This window comes from Platalea leucorodia (genome assembly GCF_965183815.1).
Source record: "Platalea leucorodia genome assembly, chromosome: 7".
Lineage (NCBI taxonomy): Eukaryota > Metazoa > Chordata > Aves > Pelecaniformes > Threskiornithidae > Platalea > Platalea leucorodia.
This window is the reverse complement of record NC_138829.1, coordinates 43,819,366-43,839,037: the sequence shown is the minus strand read 5'-3', so window position 1 is coordinate 43,839,037 and position 19,672 is coordinate 43,819,366. Positions and strand designations below refer to the sequence as shown.

The 19,672-nt window shown below is 39.2% G+C and overlaps 1 protein-coding gene across 2 annotated transcripts in view; it reads right to left on the bottom strand.

The window, feature by feature from the left end:
- The window catches only part of INO80 (INO80 complex ATPase subunit), a 69,044-nt gene that overhangs the window by 16,375 nt on the left and 32,997 nt on the right, over window positions 1-19,672 (bottom strand). For both annotated transcript variants that reach the window (XM_082318271.1, XM_082318272.1), the window contains exons 23-27: window positions 18,911-19,004; window positions 17,595-17,772; window positions 11,915-12,055; window positions 6,646-6,871; window positions 884-1,011 (exon numbers count right to left, since the gene is read on the bottom strand). In XM_082318271.1, the coding sequence (XP_082174397.1) occupies window positions 884-1,011; window positions 6,646-6,871; window positions 11,915-12,055; window positions 17,595-17,772; window positions 18,911-19,004 (767 nt within the window). The remainder of the gene's footprint in view (window positions 1-883; window positions 1,012-6,645; window positions 6,872-11,914; window positions 12,056-17,594; window positions 17,773-18,910; window positions 19,005-19,672) is intronic.

Sequence of the window (19,672 nt, the reverse complement as noted above, 5' to 3'; positions counted from 1 at the left end):
GAAAACTCAGACTTCGCTGTCTTCAACAGAAGCCCAGAGAAATAAAAGTATTTATTTCTAAGCATTTTAAGTATTACCAATGGGAAACCGAATTAATAGTTCTCCTACTAATGTCTCTTCAGACTAGCTCTTTGGTGGCATGGTTGCTTATCAAATACAGATTTTTTTTTTTTTTCTTCTGAGGCAGACTGACTATTTAAATAACAAGTAATGACTTAATTCCCAATTTCTTTCTTATCGTATATGCCAGAGAACCTCTTATCATTACTGTCTACCAAACTTTTGCACAGGAATAAGATGATAGAGGAAAACAGTAAAAGTCTGATATTACAAGCAACATAAACAATGTAAAATTAATCACCCTTCTCCCTCTTCCTTCCAATAAAAGGACACATGGGCATCAAATGAAAATAGAAGGAAGCAGTTCAAAACCAGCAAAAGAGGATAATTAAGCTATGCAACTCCTTGCCACAGGGCAGTGCAAATGACAAAAATTTACAAAGACTCAAGATGCAACTGAACAATTTCATGGAAGAAGAATCCATTTCGGACTACTGAATATAGGGAAGACACACCTGGCTCAGAAAGCTCTTGAGCTGCAAACTTCTGGACACTGAGAGACTAATTGTGAAGTCTATTCTTGTACATTTTCCCCATACCATCTGCTGTTGTACACTGGTGGAAGCATGACACTAGGCTGGACCTTACGTCTAACTTTGTATGGCAGCTCTTACATTCTCATATTAATGCATTTACCGGGTATCCTTCAGTATAATAATTTTACATCAGGTTTGCTACAACCAAATTATACTATTTTCTCAAAAACATTGTTGCTAAATCTGCATCTTCAGAATTTGTCTTCTGTAGGCTATAGCTCTCCTACCTCCAGTAAGTCAATCATCCGCGTCATCTGGGAGTAGATGAGAACTCTGTGTCCTTGAGATTTCAGCCGTGTCAACAGAAGATCAAGAGCATGAAGTTTTCCACTGTCAGTGATCAGACTCTCTTTGTCTAAAAAGAAATGGAAGAAAAACAGATAACTAATAAAGCCAGAACAGCTACATGCAACAAGTTAACTTCTAAGCTCTCCTAGCTCTTCACTGCATTATAATCCCTAAAGTAATGAGTTGTGATGGAAGAAACTGCAACATCCCTTCTGGCTGACACTTACAATCACACTGGTAACAGTAACTTTTGTTTGCTGGGATGGGTGTATATGAATATACCCACTTGGCAAAATCTCATCACAGACTGTTCTCCTCACAAGTATGGACTCAATCCTTTTTTGGACAGCCATTTCCCTCATCTAAGGATTCATTCGGACCAGATCAACAACCACAACCCAAGAATTTTTTCTCCACTTCACACATTAAAATGCTGTCCTTTGAACATTTGCTGCTACCTGCTGCTGAGCTTTAGATTTATCCTCTACAGATCTAGTTTGAAGATCAAACCCTCACCAACATGGAAAGCGAAGAAGAGTTCTCTAGGTCACTGTAAAATAACAGCCCCTTCATAGCACTGCCTTAACTTTTTTTTTTGTTATTGTTTAAGAAATGTTTCCAGATGGCAATCTTTTAAGTCCCTTCAGATTTTATACTTCATGTCCTCTCTATTTCAGCACCGCTCATGAAGTATTTTTCAGGAAGGAGATCTTCCTGTTTGTACATTCTGTACATAAACTTCAGTAAACAATACATTACTGTTGAAAGAGGATGAAGAGAAATTTTCTTCCAAAAAAATTATCTGTTGGAAAGGCTACTGATGATTCTTTATTCTTTGGGATGTCTGAATTTAGGTTTACAGCCAAAACGGAAAGTTGACAAATGCAGATGGTGCAGGCTAGTACAGAACGCAAATATTTGACAGGTCTAGCAGGTACCATTCTCTAACGTCTACGAGGTAACACTTCTGCAGGCTTCTCATTGCACAGAATGAATTAACTGATGGGCTGAAGAAAATCCAGCTTCCTGTAAGGCAGTTAACTGTCTTGCACAATATTCCAATTAAAAAAAAAGGTATGTACAAAAATTAATTCACTCCTCTGAGCACCATGCATTTTAATATAGCTAAAAACAAGTTAATACTAGTGGAACAGAGAAGTACAGATCACACAACACCGCTCCTAAAAAGATCTTATGAGCATGGCAGGCAACACAGTCCACGCGTGCCCAAGTGCAGTGGCGTGGCACAGAGGGCTAAGTTTGATTCTTGCATGTGCAACCAGGGGTTTGCTGAGAAAAGCAGGAATGTAGTTGCAGTTCTGTACTTAATTCAAAAGATTATTTTGAAATAATATGCCTGGGTTTAGTACACCTTTCAGAAAAGGTGTAGAAACCAGAAAAGTGTTCAGGAAAAATCTCCAAGATTTCAGTGTGTTAAAAAACTTTTCCTGCAGTGAGGAAGTTCAGAAACTTGATCCATTTCAATTTTTCTAAGAGCAATTGGCACTACTCAAGGTTCTTCTTTTGGACAAAGGTTTTTAACAACAGAAGAGAACTTTATACTAGCAGAGAAAGGCACAGTATCCCGTGACTTGTTAAAATTGCAAGAACAAGGCACACTTCCTTCTTATCCTTCCAATAGTGAGAAAAAAATAGTCAGCAACACTTTTATCCAGAACCATGGTAGATTCTTCATCACTTTAGTATTTCAATCAAGATCTCTTTCAAAAATACCCTTTAGCTTAAATATAATGGACTTGATGCTGGAATTAGTGGGATCTACATTAGGACACCAGAAGATGCAGCCAACAGTCCTGCTTTCTGCAATTAAAAAAAATTGCGAGTTGTCAATATTGCCTAAAATCATTAGCCAATGCTGTGAACAATCTCTCCTTTGGTAAGTTTAGAGCCATGCTCCTGCAATTCACTAGCTAAGAATTCGAGACAAGAGACCTCTGCTCTTTCTTGCCTGTCTGCCTGTCTAGATAGTCACTTTGTCTCCAATTTGCTCTCCCTCTTGATGGTGATCTTGTTACTTTGCCAGGAGCAAGTGCCACATCATTGCTTGAATTGTTAGCAACTACCTTAGGGAATCCGTCAACTAGAGAGCCAAGCCAAGGAGGTACTGTGAGGAAAACTCAAGACCACAGCTCAGGCTGGCATTTGTTCTAAGTGCAACTTAATGTATAATGATGCACTCATCTCTAGCACAGAACTTGGTCCCAGTTACATCCAAACAGTTTAACGCATTCTTCTAAACTTCTAAAACTTTGAACTTAGGCAGTTAAGTAAAAATGGAAATTACTTACGGTTATTTGGTTTTAAAATACATCTATGTAAGTCAAAAACTCTGCACAGTAGGAATGTTTACTCTTTATACAAAATGTTATTCTTTCCTTCAAATCCATACAGCCGCGACATTCTGCTTTTATTCTAATTGGTCAGCTTGCTATTTCAGAATGAATTCAGTGAAGCAACATGAGAAGTCTAGCTATACATGATAAACTAATATGATTATTAACCAAAACCCATCTGACTGGAAGGAAGCTGAGAGAACAAACAGGGTCTGTTCAAAAGTCAACCTCGACTGACTCAGATTAACACATTAGCAAGTTTCCAAAAGCAAAATGCTACTGTTTTTCTCACACAGGCATGAATACGTAGAATTAAGTTTTGGTAACTGGAAATGATGCGTGTCCTTTTCTGCTGGCTCCTTAGGCTCCATTGTGTAAGTTACTATTTTTAAATAGCAATAAAATGCAAATTACAAGTAAAGAACTTATTTGCAGATGGTCTTACAGTCTGAAAAGTTAGCAACTTGTTAACAGTTCATAATATGTCCAATATCTCAGTACCAGAGCAGACTGCACTGCTGAGAAAGGTAGGTTTTTTTAGGAAAGGAAAACAGAACTAGCAAAAAAAGATTTATCATCTCTGGAAGAGAAAACCATTTGACTTTAGCCTGGCATCTTTAAGCATGCTATCTTGATACCATTGTGTTTTCCAAGATCAAATATTTTTGCATGCTTGAAGTCTGCCACCTAGTGCTTCAAAGGACAAATTCTGGAAAGTGGTAACAGAAAATGTACTTCTTTATTCATGCCATCTTTGAAAAAACATCACAATTACTCATAAACAGGGGGGGGAAGGTATTCACCCTCTAGTTTCTCTCGCTTCTATTTCTCATTCCCTTTTACCCTGGGGGAAGAAAAAGGCAGTTTGCTTCTTTTTTAAATGGGATTTCCAAAATTTGCAATTCTACATTTTCCATTTTTAATGATCAGTGAAAACTTACAATGACAATGTATTTGGATTTTTTTTAAATTTAATTTTTTTTAGTTGCAAAGGAACTTTTTTTTAAGCCAGTCAGGAGATAGAGGACCTGGACTGCACAAAGAACTCTCCCTAGGACGCAATGTTTGGGTTCTTCAGCACTGTATGAAATAAACAAGAAAAGAGAACCAGACCAAAAAGAAAGTAACTGTAAAATCATATCGTGTGGCTTTCAGTCGGGAAAAAAAAGAGTCCCTGCCTCCAGCCATGCAGGGATATGGACATAAATTATCTACAAGGCCATACAGTGGGATCCTATGGCCTGGGAAAAACAGTTGCAAATGATTATGACTCAAAATAACCCCAAGTCAGGAGCTCTGGCCGATGACTGTAGCTGGGCTCTCCGCTCTCTGGAGAATGAGGAAAAGTGCCTCTGGACATGCAAAAAGCAGAGGAAAGAGAGATAAAGTCTGGGTTCCAGTTGACACCCCTGGTTCCCCTCCCGACAGTCTGCACGGCACAATGGGGTCAGTGAGGAGCTAGCTGGCTCTCACAGTAAACAGCCAGTGAGGCCGGTGCTTTTTATCGATGCTAAAAGGACTCAGACACTTCCTGCCATTTAATCCAGGACCATTTTTCTTTCAAAGAACAGGAAAAGCCTCAAGAGATTCCCACAGTGATCGCAGCTGAGCCTGCTGCCAGGGTACTGGGAATGCAGAGTCTGGGAGAGGATAGATCAGGGTTAGGAGAGGTATCCCCTTTTCTTCTTGTCACCTATTTACCGTAGACCTTCACACCAACTGTTCCATTCAACACTTGCTAGGCTTCAGCCTCGCAAATGGCTCCTTCAGCACATCTGTCACTTTCCGCAATGCACTGTGCCTGCTCCTGCATGTATAAACACAGCTGTCCTGTTGTGGTATGTGTCCTCTTAGAATACGTTTAGGTTTGAATGCTACTTTCCAACTAATTAAAACAGAGCAGCACAAAACTACTGTTTTTTAATCTACTTCTAGCTCCAACACCTTCTAAACTAAGCCAGCTTTACATAACACACTCATCCCAACCACCTTCTCAGCCAAATTCTTTGTTGTGCTTTGACAACAATTTGCCTAACCTTGCACCTATTCACTCACTCCTGTAAGCTTCTTGTACCCCATCTTTATTCCTCTACAAATTTTTGCTGATGACAAAGTCATCAGCTTAAAATGGAAGTATTTTCAAGAGAATGCGCACCTCTCTCTATTCTACACTGGCTACTTTTCTTTATTTCTCTATCCATGCCTTCTACCTTAATTTATCCCTTCACTATTCCCCTCCTTTCTGCTCCAGTGATTCATTTTCTGTTTCCAAATAATTGATAAACAATTCAATGAATTCCTGGAGAAACTATAAAAATCATCAACTGTCATTGAATATTAATCTAGTGCAAGCTAATAAAAATGGTTTCTCTGTTACATAGGTACAAACGTGCGTGTGCTTCAAATGACTCCAAGTACTTAGGAGGTACCTTCTTAAACCGGACTGTAGCAAGCAAAAGGCCATTTTCCTTTTACTGTACTAACTTCCCCTGCCAAACATCCTTGACCCAAAAGGGTCTGGGAATAACTTAGCATCTGGCAGTGTAAGCTGTTTTTCCTCTTGGCTATCTCTCAGATCTCTAGTACTTTCTGCAGAACTCTGTTCACTGCTCAGGACCATCTTCCGACAGCTAGTGTGTCCGGCCCACGAAAGTCACTGAAGTATTGGCAATCAAATTCTAGCAAATCTTGGATTACTTTAGTCTAATTCTAGGAAAAAATTAAGTGCATTTACTTCACTAGTACACTGGTACCTTTTCCCCACTTTACCAAGAAATATGAATAAGTCTTCCTCATTCCAACTGAAACTCAGTAAATCCCTCATGCCTCATTTTCCAGGCCAATTTCCTCTGAACTTGGTCCCCAAACCCATCCCTTTCATGGTAGACTGCTACAAGTAATGTTTATCCTTTCACTGGGAAGACCAACAAAAGATCTCTTAGGTCAATACAAAGATCTTCCAACACACTAGGAGGCAAGGTATGACTGTTACTTTTCCTGCAATCTTCCTATCTCTAACCTCAAAATAGTAATTGGTTGTGAGAGCAGACTGCTTTAGTAAGCAAATCCATCTCTTTACAGTCATTTGGAGGGCTGACATGCTACGAGAGGTTTGTAAGCGTTAGAAAAGTTTATATTAGACTTGTTGAGTATCCATCGACAGCTTTACTCCAGAGGATGTGAAATCACAGCGTATTTTAAGATACCAGAGTTAACTTTCACTCAGGAGGAAAAACAAATGCACAACCACCCCCCCCTCCAAAAGCCCATAACCAAGCATAATTACCACCAAGGAACAGATGTCCTTATTTATGTCATCTCCGTTCCACGATAACCTCCAAACCTACCTGGTATCCTGATAAAAGACCAGCCGTTCTGAGGCCTGATCCCTAACAGCCCTCCTGGATACTCTGGGAAGAACTGGGAGCATTGCTTCAGCCAGTCAGCTGCTAGCTCAGGGGCTCCATTGAGTACACACTGCTTTGCTTCAAGACTTCCTCCTTCCTTTAGCGCCCTGCGCTCGTATTCTGCACTTCGGTCATTGCAGTAGAACTCCAGTGGCACAGCTGTTACCTACAAGTGAAATAATAATCAATATTCTTGTTCAGATTTCCCCTCATCCCCAGTTCAGGTACCTTCCCACAGGATCAAATTTTAAAAGTCAAATCATTACTAACATGTACAAATATAAAACAATCTTAGGCTGGGCTTAAAATAAGCAAAGATGCAACAACTCCCCACATGACAGTAGTAGTACTACGAACAACCAGGCATGGACTACTTGCCTTTTGATAAACAATGCCTTGTGCCAATTGCTACACAACTGGTAGCAAAGATGAGAGTAAAAGAACAATATCCTTGCTGCACTTCTCCTTTTGCCTAGATTTCTTTTTTTGAATTTTTTTTATTTTTATTTTTGCCCTTCACAATCAAGTATTCACGTAGCAGAGATGAATTTCTGTTAAGGACGATACGTAAATCTCATGATAATTTAGAGTTAAGAAGATACGTGAATTAGAAAGGAAAAAAAATGAACAGGAAAACAGCCCCTTTTTGGAACAGCACATTTCTTGGGCTTGACAGCCAATTTGAACAGAAGTGGACCACAGAAAGAGCAAGAGAGCACAGGATGATCTTTTTTTTTCCTGGCCATTCTGTGAATCCCTTGCCCTATTACCTGCTTCAGTACATACAACACAGCTAGACAGACCAGTGTTGCAAACACAGGAACTCTGATTTCATGCCACGTGAGCTATTCTGGAATGGCTCCATCACTTTTACTCCCCCTGCTCTGCCCCATCCACCCAAATCTGGACAGAGAGTGGAAGGCCCACGTTAGCCAGACAGCTCTATGCCCAATGGCTGGAAGGTCCTCGAGTGAAGAGTTCATTCCAGCAGATACGGCTGTCCTTCGTATAGTCTATAGCTCTCTCTTACCTCTCCCTTACCAGGGTAAGGGGCAACTTCAAGATACTGAAGTAATAAAACCCAAAAGCATTAACTGAGCCACGGTGCATACCAGGACAGCCTACTCTGCCGCGTTTTTCCTTAGATACCTCACCAAGAGTTAAACCATACGATCCCAAGCAAATACAACAATTACAACACTTTCACGCAAATATAAACACACAACAGTTCACTATCTAGCACAAGAATCTTTCCAATAAAATGCAGATTGCCAACTTCTTCCTATCTTTTCTGACTACAAGTCTGTTCTGGGCCAACGTTCTGGGGTACAGTGTTTCCAAAAGCTATTTATAACCAAGTTTACAAAAGAAAGCTAGTAGAAACTTTCACATACTATCTAGAGACTTTACAAAGTGTTGTAAACTCACTTAAAAATGAAACTAAAATTTAATATTAGACAATTAACCTTACAGTATGCGCTTATAACAGAGAGAAGTTATAAATTTGCAATGCTTTATAGGTTTCTTCATTAATATAGGACGCAAATGTATCATTACTCTAGAAGTCATTGTCGCTTTTATTTCAGAATGTACAATTAAAAAAAATCATCCATGTAATTCAGGTAAGTTAAAAACATTGTCATGAATCCTAACACTGTGCAAAATGACATTGCCTATGGGACTATGAAAAGCAACGTAACAAACAAAAACAAACACAGAGGAAATCAAACTTGGGAAAGTTTTCACATTTTAAAAAAGGAGGCAGTGCTGCGTAAGAAGGAACAGTACGGGAGTCTGTAGGGTTTGATGGCGAACAGTAAGCAGTGGAGTTTCTGAAGACTTGAGTAGGGGTGGGAATTGTGTGATAATGGGACAACTGAAACATTAAAACACAGTAAAAAAACCTATCTTTGTATTACAGATGAAAAGCTTTTATGTATTTCAAGGGGTTTTAATTTTTTGTTCTAACTTACTCTAGCATGACATAATTAACTGCTACATATTGAGAATTATATATATATATATAAAAAACATTATATCATGCAAATGAAAATATTTTAATGGCTTAACTAAATGATAAGCAATAAAATAGTTTAAACACCCACAGTTTTAAATATCGTACTTTAGAATTGTACGGTGAAGGGAGCAACCCATATCTCAGGACAGACTGCCTGACATCTTAGATGCTGGCTGCTCCTCTCGGAGCATTTACCAGCTAACTCAAAGTAAAAGGTATTAAGCAAGATCTTCTGGGTGGAAGCCTGTGGTCCACTCCTGTTATACAGGAGCTCTTCTTATAGGAATAAATTCATCTCACAAACAGAGACTTCTGTTTGCAAGGGCCAAACAATTGTTTAAACAGATTCATGAGCACAATTATAGTACATATCAAAATAGAACCAAAAAAGCATACAAAATCTTAGCAATAATGGTAAAGCCATTGTTTTCCAAGATGCCAAGAGCTATTTTTAAACCAAACTGGCTTACACACAGCCACATGAAACACTGCGAAGTGAAAGAGACTGTCTTAAGACTTTGTACACATTTCTACTACTTAAAAATACCGTTAAGAGTTGATGCTATCTTGTACTGCCACCTGCAGTCACAGCCCAGGACTGACTTTTGTGGGAGAGGGCAAAACCTCTCAATTCAAAATGCAAGCAAGTCTTGTTGCCTGAAGACTGATGTACACCACAAACGATGGTACAGACTTAGGTTGTTTAAGGGACACTATTAACCATCACATTTCAGTTCATATCTCTACACTGGGTAGACCGGAACAAATACTCTTTCAATCACAGACAACTTGTCATATTTATTTCCAGGACACCTAGGACAGGCAGCCACTACACACAAAACAGAGCAGACTAATTTCTGACACATAAACATGGCTTATCTACTGAAATCAGTATGGAGATTCATACACTAGGATTTTTAAGAGAAAAACCAAAAGTCACATCATAAAATTCTACAAGCTACATTTCAGTAATACCTCACCTAAAGCAAGAGCTAGTAGGAGACAATTTTGAGTCTCCTCCTCTCTGTGTGTGCCTCAGTGCAATTTCTACATTAACAAGAACTAATCTTCCCATGTAGCCTGTGTAACACTGACTGACATCTGAGGACATAAGACCATCTTTACTGTCAGCTCCACACTTTTTTAAATGCATACACACTCTTCCAGTGTAGAGCTCTGCATCTTTTACACGGCCTTACAAGAAAAACCAACACATTTCTGAAACGCATCAAAAAAATCTTCCATTCAAGCTTGTTCACGCTCCTCTTCTCTCCTTTTTGTTGTGGTGCAGTTAAGTTTTTTTTTCCCAGGTTTGTTTTTATGGTTTTACTTGTAACAAAAGGTAGGATAGTCCTTAATACTAAACCCTCCTATGTCAACACATTGTTGTCAAACTGATCGAATGTAACAGTCATAGTTCAGAAATACATTAAAAAATATAGTGATAGGGACATATGAATGCATTGCCACCTTAAATTCAATAACCTAGTTTAGTTAGGGTAATTGTTAAGTTTCTTCCTGCATTTATCTCCATGCAAAATTAACCTTTCAGATGTTGAGATGCTCAAAACCATGTCTCACCACAATACCTCTGGCACACTGGGATCTATTGAAATTAAACCAAACAATATTACTCTAAACTGAATTAATCAGCTTCTTAATGAGAATGCAAGATCCATCCTCCATGCTACTTTTTTGTGATTACGACTTATCTGTACCTCAGGAAAACTGCCTGCATAGAAAGAAAACTACAACACTACCCCCCCCCTCACCAACCCATAGCTGCTACATAAACATACGCTCCTATTTCTTTCATTCGCTCCATTAACTTCCCAAAATTCATCACAGGTCAAACAACAACAGAAGGCTATCGTTTCTGAGAACATATGTGCTCTTTCTGCTGTTTCAGGCCTTCTACACTCCTGCCAAAAGTTTCTAACAAGCGTAAAATTAAGTCTTTGTATTCCTAGAAACAAAAAGCCATGCCTCCACTTAATCATTTTTATACACCAGCCAAGCCAAAACAAGTAACTTTTATTCACTAGAATAAACGTCAGATACGATCTCTCCTCGCCTTTCCCTTCCCCTTCATATGTAGCCTTCTAAGCCCCCCTCTCCTCCCTTCGTGATGTAGGGGAAGTATGCAACATATTCTTCATCTGTAATGCAAATTTAGGTACAAAGAGTGACAAAACAAAAGGAATCTGAAGGAGAAGTGGTTTTCACAATTACTCTCAGAATAACTGCTTGTTCTTAAAGCAGGTAATGTGTTGTGACTGGGAGATGATATGTGACTTTCAGAAGTTCAGTTGGATTTCTGGCCCCTAGAGCTGCAGGCACAAATGAATTCAGCTTGAGCAGCAGCGTGTAGGTAATAAGCAGAGTCCTACTTGCCATCCACTCTTCTCCAGATGCGAATCTATAATTGCACATGCAGCCCTATTTGATCAAGCCTACAGCAATAACATCAACAGTGACTAAAGAATATAACATCTGGATGGTCTGGTAATAAAAGTACATTTCGTCCAGCTTTGTCAAGTTCCAACAACATGGAATACAATAGCTGTAGACTTATGAAAGTCTCTTGTGTCAGCCCAGGAAACTTCAGCTAAAGTAATTTCAAACATCAGTTAACAGATGATGGACAATCCCAAGCAGTACCACTTAATAGCCAAAAGATTTAGAAAATGCCAACTCGAGTAATCCTTCTGTATTGCAATTTTGTGTTTCCTTTTTGGAGCATAAGCTGAGGCAATGACAGAAAATGAACATCCTTTTCAAAAAAAGCATTGCTCGTCAGCCCCCTTTTGTCATCAGAGTTGACCAAATGATCACCCCATTCTGTTCATATCATACCTATATCTCCCCCTTAGATTACTGGGGAATAATCTACTTGACAATCTCTTCTATAATTTCACTGCTTTTGGTATTAGGAGAGAAAGCGAGATCTACGCATCTCAGAATAACTCCTCTTGGGTGCATCTTGCAACTTTCCTTTTCCCTTCAGTACACATTACAGTCACTTCCCCTGCGAAAAAACCCACTATTGAATACAGTAGCAAAAGGATATCCTCACAACAGTTTTTACCCAACCAAAAGAAAGTAATAGATCATCCTGTTCCTAAGACATAATTCTAACAAGACTTAAAACACAATAGAAAATACATAATTTACAACTTAACTTGGACTTACCCGTGGACTGGCTATGCACAGGAAGGACGGCAGCTCAGTCACCTGGCAGCACCGTACACATGAGGTAGCGGATCTCCTTCGATGTATGACATGATCTGAATAGCCAGTAACTGCTTTACAGTGGCTACTGAACACAAGGTTCTGAAAACAAAATTAAAATTAAGAAGTTGCTATGTCTATAAAGAAAAAAAATCTTAAATCTTGTAACCACCCATGAGAAAAGACAGACAAAGGAAAAAAGAAACTCTACACATCTGCTGCAGTGACAATGTACAGATGTTTGTGTAATTATCAGAACATTCAAATCCTGAAATGGCTGAAATCAGGATAGCTCATATCAATACTTGCCTTTACACTCAGTTCAAACCAGAAACAAGTTTTTCCTTCTTTGAACCTTTTGGCCTTAGCTTTTATAATGAAGGAAGTATGGGAGTATTCTAGTAGATCTGACCCACAAGCTGTTTTGTAGCTATTCCTTTGTGTATTCTGAAGCACAGGTAAAATGAAATTTGGCAAAGAAAAAAAATAAGACTCCAAATGAGACTAAACTGGCATCTTTGGACTTTCACCTTTTCCAACCTTTTCTTCCTTTCCTGTGCAAAATGGCTCTGAACTTTATCCTGAAGACTTTCAAGGTGCTAGCGTGGTTACTCACACACATGAACACACCCATGTGTAAAACCTGGCATTTGCCACAAGTGTATCAATATCCTTTTGATACAGAAAAATATATTGACTCAAAAGTGGGGGCACTGAGATGACACTGCAGTTTAAAGAAAGGAGAGCTCTTTGAAGATGCTCAACTCTATGCAGAAAAACAAAAGAAAAATTTTCTTTGCTTGCATCAGTTGTTATATTTCCTTTTTTATTGTAAATATCTGCATCAAACAATGAAATAAACTGCTTATAGACTAAGCTTTTTTTTGTTACTTAGTTTTCATTCTGACTCTTCTATATCCATAGGGACCAATTGTTATATATTGTTATGTATAATTGTTTCCTATATATAGTATGCAGAGCATTATTCTGCATACTATAGGAAACAAGCAACAAAAAAAAGAAACATTAAGAGGTACACCTCTCACTGCCATAGGATCACAGGATGTGCCCTCCTGACAATTCTAGCAGTTCACGTCAGTAAAATGGAAACAGTATCTGAGGCTTTGGCATGTTCTGCCCCAGTTCCTAATGCATCAAAATTAACTGTGTGCTACTTTTATTTTACATAGCCTCCCAATTTTCTAAAATCCCAGTGTCTGAAGTTCTAAACATCAGGGTACATGATAGAAGCAGACACACTGTATATCATGTCATAGACTGGATATAGGCTTTCCTACATATGTCAAAAAATGCTGGAAAACATCCACAGCAGCAGTCTATTATGGATCATGCATTCTGGGCCCTATTTCCAGATGTAGCTGCACTGGGCAAGATGCAGATGGCTAGCATATATAATTTGGAACCTGCTGACAAGGGAGAAAAATCGTCTTACTGTACACAGGTGCTAGCACTCCCTAAGAAATACAATCAGTCAATCCTACTGTACATAGGTGCTAGCACTCCCTAAGAAATACAATCAGTCAATCCTACTGTACATAGGTGCTAGCACCACCTGAGAAATACAGTCAATCCTAGCATGTAAGTGGGTCTTTCGGCTGCTACCAGTGCAACTTGTGCTCTGGAGTTGGCAAAAAGAAAGTTCATACTCTCTGAACATCTGCTCCTCTACATAAAAGGTGAGAACAGAAAGAGCTGACAATAGCCTTTCACTGACACTCAGCAGGGCTAAAAAGCACAGGTCAAAGCTTGGGCCACACTGGATAATGTGAAGTGATCCCAAAACCAGGCTCTTACTCAGCTGGCAATTCTTTATCAGTAATGCTAGCTTAAGCAACAACTGCTTCACATGTTCACTCCTGTCCCTGCAGAGCCCCTTCTTGTTGGCCTAGCTGTCTGTACTCATTAAGATGCTGATCAAGATGAAAACAAACCCTCCGCTCCAAGTTAGTTTTGTGATGCGTTTCACCGCCTGGTAAAACAGGCCATGTGCTGAAACAGCAGAGTGGGCAATGCAAAGCTGGGAGTACATGGCTATGGAGAACAGATGCGAACGCTGGCTTACTCATCTGAGGACCAGAAATGGTGGCAACAAAGCACAAGCACTGCTCTCAAAAAGGAGGGGTCCCTTCCCGTGACACAGTTGTGCCACTTCTTGTGCTAGTTTATCACCCATCACACCCCTCCACAAGCGTATGTAGCTACTCATCTAAGCAGAGAACAAATTCAACAGATATGAAAATAGCAAGTTTTCCGTCGTCAGCTCATGCAGGGATGTGACAGTGCAAGCCCACATCAGCAGAGGCAGGATTCAGCGGCTGGGAGTGACGAAAGGAGAGCAGGGATCAGAGAGGAAGAGTGACTTCTCTCAGCAACAGCAGGCTGCTAGACGGACTCAGAACAACTGCTTTAGCTCAAAACCCCTGTCTTCCCTGCCCCTGGCCCAGACACTGGGAGTACAGTGGATTTTACGATGAGCAATCAGCACTGCATGCAGCCACAAGAGGTTTCCAGTAAGTCTTACGACAGCAAGCACTGGCATACTGATTGTGGCCTCGTCATCAGAGGGGTTCGTTAACTTTATTTCCTGGAAAGTGAAAGTACAAGAAATGGATAGAGAGGAAGCTAACAAACTGTAATTCCAAACCTATGCAAGTTTGTTACTTAATTATCTTTTGGAAGCCAATATCCAAGAGCCATCGAAGATGGCTTTAGCCCAATTAGAAGTACCCAGGAAGAAACAAAGGAAAACTTCCAAGAAGGTATCCAAAGTAAGAGACAAATATTATTTTTGTATACATGCAGTATTAGAAGTAGGTCTCGTACACGGGCATTAACCTGGTTTTCAGCACCATGCTTCCTGTGTACAAATTAGGATCCGGTCACATAAGAAACATCCCCCTCTGAATCCCCTGACATATGCAGCCATTAAGTATTCACGAACAGAGTAGACACCAGATACAACAGTGGAAACCAGCTTCCCATCGGTCACGTATGTGGAAAAGACCGGGTAAGGTTACAGAACTGAACGCAGCCACAGCTCTGAAATGGATCAAATACCTTAGTACGACAAGGCCAAGAACCAAAGAGGAGGACTGTTAAAAAATAAGAATGTACACATCTACCGCAACCATGCAATCCAAAGTAAGTGTTGAAAGAGGCTTTCCTATATTGCAAACAGAGCTGCACATAAATATGGGTGATTGCTACTAGCACCTTAAGCTCTTTAACACTCTTGACTTTTTTATAGAAAGAAAATTAGGAAAACAAAGGACAAAAGGGTTCATCTCAACAGATCAGATTTTATATTAATTTAAATCAACATATACAAATTAATACCCGTGTTGTGGAGGTGTGGAGTAAGGGGAATGAACAGACCTCACACTGCAAGGGATTTCTGTGTTTACATGAAGAAACTCATACTATCTTTAGACAGATGTTACCTCAATTTCAGAAAGATCCATTAAAAATAAATGTGTTTTTTTGTCTACTGACTTATTTTCATAGTTTGCCTCTTATATCGGAAATGCTGATCTGAGCAGTTAAGAAAAGCCTTTCCAGATTTATACCATTTCCTTTTTCCTCTGTTTCTCCCCCTCCTCACTCCCTGCATGTTACTATCTTATGAAGCCCTAGAGGAAGCCTCAGGGAATTTTACATTGAAAGTTTCTCAAATTTGGGCCAAGATAAAAAAAAGTGAGTTCATTTTCACTCATGATGATCCACGGTGCTAAAAGACAGGCATGTAAAGGGCAGTCTGTTTTTCAACTCTCCCTTTAGTTTTGAGCCTTTTTTTTTTTTTTTTTAAAGATGTTCTACATGTAAGCTGTGGAAACAAAATTCTGCAAATATAGCTTATTTTAAAGTGCCTTTAGGTGGTAATTTGTGTAACATGCACATTAGAAAACAGTTCTACAGAATCTGTCGTAACTGTAGGGCTAAACTTCCTTTAGATTCACTGGGGTTATCACAAGTGCGTTGTATTGCACAGACTGATGAACTTTGCTCCTCAGCTTGCTGTTTTCTGTGTAAAAGGTACTAGTTACACACAGTCACAGCACTGGGACGCCCCAAGACACCAGTAATGACTTCCTTGAAGAACAGAAATTATCTGGAGAAACCAAATTATATGTTTAAGTCTTGCCATGTTGTGGTACAGGTGGGTCTGTAGCCTATCCAAATGCTTTACATGTCATTGTTAGTATTAAAACCTACATGTGCATATTCCACATCTCATATTTAATACGTACCTCACCTTTTGTTCTTTAAGAAACTAAACCGACTTTCATTTTAATATTTATACACACTAACCCTAAGCCTATGTAAAAATCTAGATTATCTTTCTACATATGTAAAAATGAATGCTACCTTCTCTAAGTGCATACAACTTCTGATACCATCTTCTACTCCTTTACTGTTAGGCTGCAACATTTATGACACCATGCAAGTTTTCCTTAACCGTACCAACGAGAGGACAGAGCTACAGTATAGTTTCAGGTAAGTATTACACAGTATACAAACAGCTGAATGTAATCTTAAAAAAAAAAAAACCCAAAACTGAAAGCAAATCCACATAGCATAGACATTTTAGCAAGCTAGACATGGAAACACAGAATATTTAAACACCAGCACAGCCAGAGTTAACTGGCATATACACTCAGTTGGCTTGCTCTTTGTTTGATAACTAGGACGACTCATTTTGTTGGCTTTGCTGTTAACGCTGCAAAACATGACACCAAGCCCAAGGTTGGTTTCCTACTGCTTATGCGTCTTCAATTTCAACTTCCTCTACACGCTATTCAATTGAATTCTGGCTATCTCCTTTCCCCTTGCACACTCATGAACAGAAGCAATATTCCCTAGAGAAATTTGGCACAATCTCACTGTTTCAGAAAAGATTTTTGTACTGTATATCTGCTAACTGGCCTAAGATGCTTTCCTGACTCTATGCTAGCACTTTTGTGAACTTATTTCCTAGTGAAACAAATGAATGGAACTATAACCTAACTCAGGAAATCAAGAGCAATTTAGTCATAAAAAGACAAAACCTTCACACATATCCCAGGCAAAAGATTAGAGAAAATGACCTTACACTATACAGCAAGATGAACACATTTAGTCTACCAGACAGCAGCAGAAGCAAATTTCAGGGTAGAAAGACACCAGTGATGTTTGCCCACCAACTCTGAAACACTGCTAGGCTGAAGACTCTGCTTTCCCCAGTTGCTACAGCAATGTATTGAATTTGAGGAGAAGAGAGTTGGTTTCAGACAGAAAACAAGCATCTTACATGTAGAAAACCATTACAAAACTCTTAAGCTTACATGTAGAATCCATCCCTGACAAATCATGAGTCTAGTTCTGTTGCTCCAGTAACATTAAGACTTCTAATTCAACTGATTTATTTTTTAGCAAGTGTATCACCACGGGGGAGAAAGATAGCAGTCAAACTATTTTTCTGTTCAGCACTCTGAACTTTATGAACTATATCTAATAAAGCAGATAATAAAGTCATCTTGTTTCCAAGTTTGTTTTCCTCTGTTTTAGAAGGATAGAAAGGTTTTCATCATTTCCCACTTATGAGGATTTGCTACTGTCTCCATATCACAGAAATTTTGCTTACCTGCAGCAAAGTGCAGCTGTGCAAGTTAGGGAAAGACAGCGGGAAATTTACATCAAGCAAGAAATCCCTGTTCGTCAGACAATGTGACCCCTGCTGTTTCTCCCCTTCAGTCTCCATCCAGGAACGCATGTGATGGAGCCTGTAGGATGCTTTCAGAGACAGGAAAAGAGCTAACCATCTGAAACAAAACACAGTACATACATTTATTCACTGCTTTGTGAAAGAAAGGCTTGAGTATATTTACAACATAACTCTATTTGACACGAATGTTTTTTCAGAATTTGAGGCTTACAGTGTCCTAACTTAAAGGAAATATTTTTTGCTAGACATCTTCCAAGTATATTACTCTTATTTTCATTTTTTCTAAGGTGGCTTAACTGAATCTAAATGATTAAATCAGAATATGCTTTGAAGCACTTTGTTTAAAAGGGTCAAGCCCGAGTTAGCCACTACTACTTCAAATGGCACTCTGACTTCTCTGTAAATTGCTCCGTATATAAATTATTCATAACAACCTGCACAATGAACACAGAATTTATCATAAAGATCATTCAGATAGATCAAGAAAAATTTGTATTGTTACTGAAACACAGACAAGAAACAGTGATCCAAAATAACGACAACAATAAAATATTACACTTACAAAGCCCTAAGCAACACCTTTATTTATTAATAAAGACCTACTTTTAATCTCAGTTTCTCACAGACACTATCTAACTTCAGTCAGAGTACAGTCCGTTGCAGAGTACACTATAACTTAAACAGATCACCTCCCTTTCCAAGATAATACAGTTCACGGTGCTAAAAAATCCATTATCCTAAGCCTACGCCTTGGAATTCCATTCCATATTAAAAATAGGACATGTGGAAAGTAGACAACATAGCTTGGAGCTGAAGAACAACTGTCACAGCACAAGTTTATTCCATGTGCGTTAAAACATATGCTCAAGTGCAACTGATAAGCATTGCAATAAACCAGCCTTCAAAAGTCTGGATTTTGCGCTTGATAAAGCCAACAACCTACAGTGTGATCCTAAGCAAAGTCTTTGGTTGCCCTTTGACCGTCTTGTGTATTTACAATGTCAAATGTTTGTGACAGAGGTTTTCTTTTGACAGAGGCATAAAAATTGCCTTGCATAATGGTGCCCTATACCTGGAAGAACACTCTGGAAGTTGCTATAATATTAGGTAACAATAGACAAATGATAATATCAGGAGGCATAGAAAACACAGGTTTACAGAGAGATGCCTCTAATATCACCTGTACTTTTCCTATAATTACTAAAAGAGGGAAAAAAAAAAAAAGTTGTCCTCACCTGGCTAAATGTCCCTGATTCATGAGGTTTGCCATTTCTGCTGGAGAGACATCAATAAACCGGAGAAAAGAAAAACAGCTTTCTTCATTGATGCCTATGTCACAGAAATACTGAAGTTAGGCCAACACATTTCACAGACACTCATAGCTGAAAACAATAAATTTACTTCATCGATTCAAGATACACGTTCTCCGACATATGACAAATACATAGGAGATCCTAATTTAACCTAGATCTTTTAGAAATACTGAAAATTTAATCTGAATTGCTGTTGCCTGACTCCAAGTTCCAATTCATTTTCCAGTCTGGGCAAGAGAAGGGCATTTACCAAGAAAGACAAATACATTCCAGGCCAGAAAACCATGCAGCCAGTAAGGACATTGATTTCACCTACTACGAATCAACAGGCAGCGTGCATATTTGCGAATCCAAACACGTATCTGCCAGTTGGCTGACCAGAACACGCATACCTCAGGATACCTGCCAAACTCTGCCAATGCTTCCTCTCACCCAGCCAGCCAGCCAAACAGGTTGGAAGGAGATGTAGGAATTGGTAGGGCAATGTGGGTATGAGCATAAGGATGCAACAGATATGGTGAGGGTGATGGATACACTGCAGTGAAGGGTGGGGAGCAGAAGAGGTATGTTCCACTGCTAATGAAGAAAGCCTATCAGGCCCACCCATGTGCACTGCGTATCCCCAATACCATTCATATCTTTTTATTTTTTAATTTCTACACAAAAATTACATTCCCAAAATGA